We start from the raw sequence: 7,500 nt of genomic DNA, 5'->3' as shown, positions 1-7,500 counted from the left end.
TAAGGAAATATAGATTAAGGAAAAAAATGATATGAGAAATGAAGAAATGATATGAGATAAGATACCCCAAAATAAAAGGCATTATATAATCATAAAGCAATTATAGAAAAGAGATGAAACGAGAATGAATAAAAGCAGAAACAAAGGAAATATTACCATTATCATTATATTACTAATACCATTATCCTTTGGTGTTACTGTTGATATCACCATTATCATCAATATAATTTTCATAATTAACTTTATATCATCATCATAAAAATGAAATATAATCATCAAAAAGACAATCAGAAGTCAATCGAAGGATTAAAATCTTGAATTGGAACCTCTTGCAACCGAATTCCCACAAGGAAGAATTGGGACAGATGAACCGGAAGGCAACACAAGTGATGACAATGAACCAAGCGTTACATCCGAAAAGCAGTGTACGCAGGATATATGTGCACGCGAAGGCTGGAGCTGTAGAAGGTGTGTTAAAGTTGAGGAAGACAATGTTGGATGGCATAACAAGAGATTCCTGTTAATTGCTGAAAAGGCACAGGTGATGAGACCAAAGCTAAGGAACCAAAGGAACTTCTTGAAAGCAAGCAGAGAAAGAAGGGGCTAATGCAAGGTCGGTTTTTGAGGAAGATGAACAATGCAGATGCGGTTAAGCAATGGGAATGGATACAAAGGTCGACTTTGGAACCAGAAACAGTTTCTAATATGCATTGCACAAGAACAGTCTTTAGGGACCGTTTACGTAAAGTTTCGCATTCATAAGACTATAGACTATTGTTCAGACTTAATAGGGAAGTCGTCATACACTTGGTAAGTAAAAGCCGTAAACTTGCCTTGTGTGAGTATAAATTAAAGCATGACAGCGGGTGGAAAATGATATATTGGCATTTAAAAAAATGGAGGATGATAATGTCTCGATACTCTTGGTTTTCAGCTTACTTTTTGGCGGAGAAACAGAGACAGGAAGACTAGGTATTGTGATCAAAGTTACTTCATTATTGATATTGAAGTTCTTAGAGACAGGGGGGTTAGGGAAAGGAGCAGAATCATATTCATAAATGCCAGGATCTGAAAAAGGAAACTGTCAGATTGTAGGGCACAAAGAAGGCGGAATTAATGCCAGTTGCTAAGTCGCTCAGAGTGGTAACGTTGTAATGTTGATGTTGATAATAAAAACAAATTTACTATAGCATCACATTTCAGTGTTACTTTCTCTTTTTTTTTGCAGCTGACACTGTATGTACAGTTCATTTAATTAATAATACACAAAATTTCCTGGTTGGTAACGGAATATGGCACGGATACCAGTTGCTACAGTGCCGAACCTCCATTTTTTCTTCACGTTTTTGTCTATCTTGGGTCTACACTGCGTCCCTTAACTCGACCCTTCCTTCTCGACAATGCCCCACCTCCTCACCCTCCCTCTCTCCCTACAGGTGATGGCGGAATACAGCAGGGTGACGAAGTCCTGCAACGAGCGCGGAGAGCTATGGGAAGACCCGGACTTCCCCGCCTCACAGACGTCCGTGTTCTACCACCAGACTCCGCCATTTACCTTCACCTGGCGACGACCGACGGTGAGTTCGGACCCCTTCTGCTTTTGGAAACGCGTCCCACATCCCAGCCCCCTCCCCCCCCCTAAGAACCACCCACTTGCCTTCCCCATTACGCCGCCGCGCCGTTGCGATTACCTGAAGGTCCCCAAGAACCCCTTAGTCCGCCCCGTGGTGCTGCTACGTGGGTTCCCACACTTAAGTGCATGACACTTCAGAAGTCTTCTGGTCACGCGGCTGTGTATATGACATGGAATAAAATGAATGTCATGCTCTATGTAATATCGCTTCATATGGCTCCCAGGGACCATCCAAGTGCAATGCACATCGTAGCATAAAGAAAGGCTCATAGCACATTGATGTATGTTGTAATCATTATGAATAACGTGAGAGCCTTCTAGATACTAGTCAGTGTCCTACTTCACTGAGCACGCAATGATAATCTGGCGTCTGTATGAATCAATTTAATGATATATACGATGAATAATCGTGAGTGTACATAAGCATATTTCTGTATACGTCTGTAGATATGCGCACTCGTATGTATACGATGCATAGTGCCATTCGTATGAAGAAAAATAAATACCGTTAGGATTCGTAGAACACCTCATTTATATTTGCAATAAAGCATACTATAACTCAGCATTGCAATATGCCATTTAGCAATCAACTGTGCTCAACTGTATAATTTATGTGGCATATTTATTTGTAAGGTACAGTTTGACCTCACATAACTAACATAGAACATGATATTATACGAAGTATTTACCAGTGTAGAATCCCCGTTATTTTGCATCGTTTCATCAGAGGCATCCAGCCTTGGAGGCATGTAGCAAGTTCCACTAATTATCCTCGGTTTTAATGAAGTTCTGACTAATTATGCAAATACGACACTCTCGACTCTCACTTCTCGTTTTCCTTCGTCACGTCATCCGCCCATCAGACGTCGCTTCCTGAAATCCTCTCGTCGAAAGAGGTTGCAGGAATTCACGCAAAGAAGTGACAGAAACGTTCGTGACTGGCAGTGCTATTTGGCATGCGTTGGGGGGGGGGGTAGAATGTATGAAGGTCTTGTGTATAACGATGGTATGACTGAGATGAATGACTGAGACTTTGATGGCACGGAAGGCATTAGATAGAGTGTTGATAGTTTCTTGACAGTCCATGGTGCTGGTAGGTGTTGCAAATCGGAATGATAGTATGAAAGAATTCTTGATTAAGTAACATGTTGCGACGTTGCAGGGACGCGAGAAACGTTGATCAAGCTTTCATAATGTGGCATCTATGCGGCATCTTGGCATGCGGGGTGTGGCAACCAGCAGGTGGTCGTGTGGCAATGCCTTCTCGAGGCTGCAAGAAAGAGCAACGAGGCTGAATATCTGAACGAAATGTTATTCAAACTGAACTTTCACTGTACCAGTTTCCGGCACAGTTCACCGCAGCGTTTCACAGCGCAGACTCCCTCGCTCTGCAGGACGGGGAGGAGGCGCTGACTCGCGAAAGAGCTGTGAGGAAGGAAACGCAAGCGCACGCACGCACGCACGCACGCACGCACGCACTCGGCCTCCGGGGTGTGCGAAGGATTGGCTCCGGCTGGCGCGAGGCGATGAGGTGTGAGGTTTGCGGTGTTGGGATGGGCGGATTAAGAGCTAGGATTGGAGGCGGATCAGTGCGGTGAGAGGAGCGCGGGAAACACGCACGGTGAAATGATTATTGCAATTATGATGGGCGAGTGCTGCTGGTCACGCTCACACACACACACACACAAACAAACAAACGCACACACACAAAGACACACACACAAAACACACATACACATAAACACACACACACACCAAAAGCGCACTGGCACAGTCAGTGACATATTAACACGGTATGGATATAAAGAATATAAAACACAACATTAGTTCCCACAATGACAAAGCAGAACCTCAAACTAACTAAAACGTAAATGACATTTAAATCAAGGAGATAAACGCAGACAATTTGACGGAGAATTAAACAGCAAGACTTTAAGAAAGCAAGATATATACAGACAAATAACCAGAGAGGCATAAATAAACTGGTATGGAAAATCAGGCATAGATGCACGGGCATTGGCAGACAGTCACATAATGAAACAAGAACAGGCAGAAGTACACAGACAAATAGGCACAGATACACACACGTTAATAGGCGTAGACAGACAAACACAGATGGAGAAAGTCGCAGACAAACAAGATAAACAAGCACAGACAGGCATAGGTAAACAAGCGCCGACAAATACAAGCAAACAGACACAGACTAAGCGACACAGACAGACAAACGGGTAGACAGACACACCGGGACAAAAATGACGAATGAATAGGTAATCGCTCCATTCATCACAACCATTATGAAAGAAATTCCCCCGCAGATTCCTCCGCTCTGACGACAGAGAGCCCGAGGCAATGACCTACTTGTGTGCGTGAGTAGGTTTGTGTGTGCGTGCGTGTCTACGTGTGGGTAGGTTTGTTTGTGTGACTGACTGTGTGCGAGTAGGTTTGTTTGCGGGAGTGTATGTGTGTATGTGAGTAGGGTCGGTTGTGTGTGTGTGTGCGTGTACATAGGAGGATTGCATGTGTCTGTGTGTGTGTGTGTGTGTGTGAGAGAGTATAGCTCTTTTTTGTGTGTGTCTGTTGTGTGTTTTTGTTTGGGGAGGAAAGTTTGTGTCAGTGCTTGTAAGTGTGCTTGTGTACATGTGTACGTGCATACTTCATAACTAAGATTAAGGTGAAAGCTGCGCCAAATAAGATATTAATGACAAAGTGAAAAGCGGATATTTGACATTTGAATCTCCAGGTTATCGAACAATCCGGCCAAAACAGACACACACACGCGCACGCACGCACACACACACACACACACACACACACACACACACGCACACACATACACACACACACACACACACACACACACACACACACACACACACACACACACACACACACACACACACACACACACCATTAGAGTAATAATACCTGAGTGCACAGGCGTCGCCCACTTTTTTTCTCTCCAACGGAAACACAAAGAGCCAAGGTTATTGAGAGAGGGGGGGTGGGGGGAGAGAGAGAGAGAGAGAGATAGAGAGGGAGGGAGAGAGAGAGAGAGAGAGAGAGAGAGAGAGAGAGAGAGAGAGAGAGAGAGAGAGAGAGAGAGAGAGAGAGAGAGAGAGAGAGAGAGAGAAAGAGATAGATAGATAGATAGATAGATAGATAGATTGATAGATAGATAGACAGATAGAGAGAGAGATAGAAATAGATAGATAGATAGATAGATAGATGGATAGAGATAGATAGATAGAACGAGAGATGACAAAAAAACAACAACACATAAGTGTGCTTCGTGGTCAGGTGTGAAAAGAATGTTATTATAAGATTTTTTTGGGGAAAGACATATGAAAGAAGAAGAGAGAATGAGAGGCAGAAGAGGAAGAAGAAGCAGAACAAAAATAAGAAGAAAAAGAAGAATGAAAAGGGAAATGAAAGCAGAAAACAACAACAAGAAAGACAAAAAAAAAAAAAAAAAAATCAAGAGAAATAGAAAAAAGGAAAAAAAAAGAAAAAAAGAACAAGACTAAAAATAAAAAGAAGAAGAAGGGGGCGGGCGAGGGCGGGTGAGGGGGGGGGGCGTAAGAGAGAGGAGAGGAAGCTCCAGTAGCCACGTTTTGGGCGTTGAGTAAGAAAGGAAGTTATGTTACGTAATCGCCTACATTGAGAAATGCAAGGCTGTTTTTGTAGTACCTTTTTTTCACTCGACTTATGTAAGATGTCACTTAGGAATGGAGAGAATGGGGTGAAAAAGGTAGATGATGATGGTGATAATTATGATAGTAATGATAATGATAATTGTGATATTGCTGTTGGTGTGATGATGGTAATAATTATAATAGTAATGATAATGGTGATTGTGATGTTACTGTTGGTGATGATGATGATTATGAGGATGGTAATGATAACAGTAATGATAATGATGATTGTGATATTACTGTTGGTGTGATAATGATGATGATAATAATGATAACAGTAATGATAATGATGATTGTGATGTTACTGTTGGTGATGATGATTATGATGATGATGATAATGATAACAGTAATGATAATGATGATCATGATAATACTGTTGGTGATGATGATGGTAATAATGATAATAGTAATGATAATGATGATTGTGATGTTACTGTTGGTGATGATGATTATGATGATGATGATAATGATAACAGTAATGATAATGATGATTATGATGTTACTGTTGGTGATGATGACTATGATGATGATAATAATGATTATGATATCAATAATGATGATGAGAATGATATCAATATTGATGCTAATAAAAATGATAATGATAACAATAATGATGATTATGATAGTAATAATCATGATGATTAAAACTCTGAGAATGATAATAATGATAATGGCAATGATATTAATGTTAATGATACTGCTATGGGTTATATTGATAGTGTTTATCATAATGATAATGATTATCATTATTATTACTATTTCTACTTTCTAATGTTGTTTTCATAGTTAATAATATTAACGCTGTTATGATCATTCTCCCCTTTGATACTGAGGTTATTACTGTCTTTATCATTATCATCATGTTTATCATATCAATATTATCATTATCGATATTCTGATCGTAATTAGAATGATTATTATTATCATGATTAGAATGATATTGATAATAATTATTAGAATAATCATTATCATTGTTGTTATTATTATAATTTTCATTATCATTATGATCATTATGATAATAATACTAATAACAGTGATGACAATAACAATAACAGTGATAATAAAAGTAATAATCTCGATTAACATTATTGTACTGACCCATGTCATATTTGACCTTTAAATCATCTGCCAAAAATGTATTAACAGTAATATTATAGATATCATATTCAATGACCAAAGTTATGAGTGAAAAAAAATATATATATAAACAATATATAGAAAAGTTCTTGGTCGATACAAAACCAAAATTGGCAGAAATATTAAATATATTCCGAAGATCAACGGCACTGTCGATTAGTTATGGCGAAATACACTTTTTCTTAATTTGAAACGCTAAAAAAGGTATTAAAAGTTTACCCTCGGAGAATATTTGTAGCTAAGTACTTGTCTCCCGTTGAGGTTGATTAAAGAAAAAAGACAAGGCAGAAAAAAAACTTAGAAATAAGTGATTGTAACTGAGAACAACGACAGAATGACCTTAGGTTAGGCGCCGGTAAACAGGTCAGCAACATGGTATGTGTAAAGACGTAGTTTAAATGTTCTGCTGTTCTTCGGAATGAGAGTACTTCTTTTTTGGGGGGTGGGGAGGGGGGTGTTATTAGATATATATTGTTATTATGATTGACGGGGATAACTATTATGAGTGTTTTTTTTTAGGGAATGGTAGGTCAGGCAGATCACTTTGACAAAAGACGATCGGCGAACCAGCGCTTTGTGGCGAGCGTTGCCATCTAGAGGGCACCGAATTACCATAAACGCCCTTTTATTTGCGTTCTATTTTCATTTCAGGCATTAGTAGACTAGGATATACTTTCTTCATTTTAAGTTTTATCGTTTTCCCAGGAACTTCAGTATCTTGTTTGTTCTTCAGGAAACATCTAGGAGAAAAAAAGTGCTCAATCAGGTTTCACAATTTTACCTGAAGTACTGTCTTGGGAATTACCTTCGTCGCTAAACTATTTTCTTCTCCATTATGGCTGCAGGAAAGACCCGAAGTACTCACGCTTCATTTGCTTATATGTACTTTAACATATTTCACTTCGTTTTTAGAAAATGTGGTGGTAGTGAATGAATAATTGATTAGTCTATACAACCGTATTTGTTGTTATCATAGTAAAGAAGCGGCGCATGTTATTATCATCAGCTGTCATTATTCCTATCATTATAATTGTTGTT

At 39.4% G+C, this 7,500-nt stretch overlaps 1 protein-coding gene across 1 annotated transcript in view; it reads left to right on the top strand.

Moving 5' to 3' along the window:
- LOC122268063 (calpain C) overlaps positions 1-7,500 on the top strand; it is a 23,986-nt gene that overhangs the window by 10,475 nt on the left and 6,011 nt on the right. The window contains exon 2 of the mRNA XM_086544273.1: positions 1,437-1,577. Within this exon, the coding sequence (XP_086400399.1) occupies positions 1,440-1,577 (138 nt within the window). The 5' untranslated portion in view covers positions 1,437-1,439. The remainder of the gene's footprint in view (positions 1-1,436; positions 1,578-7,500) is intronic.

This window comes from Penaeus japonicus, unplaced genomic scaffold, assembly GCF_977035675.1.
Source record: "Penaeus japonicus unplaced genomic scaffold, GWHDUDI00000001_assembly GWHDUDI00000015, whole genome shotgun sequence".
In the NCBI taxonomy this organism is placed as follows: Eukaryota; Metazoa; Arthropoda; class Malacostraca; order Decapoda; family Penaeidae; genus Penaeus; species Penaeus japonicus.
The sequence above is the reverse complement of the archived record's forward strand: the minus strand, read 5'-3'. Positions and strand labels throughout refer to the sequence as shown.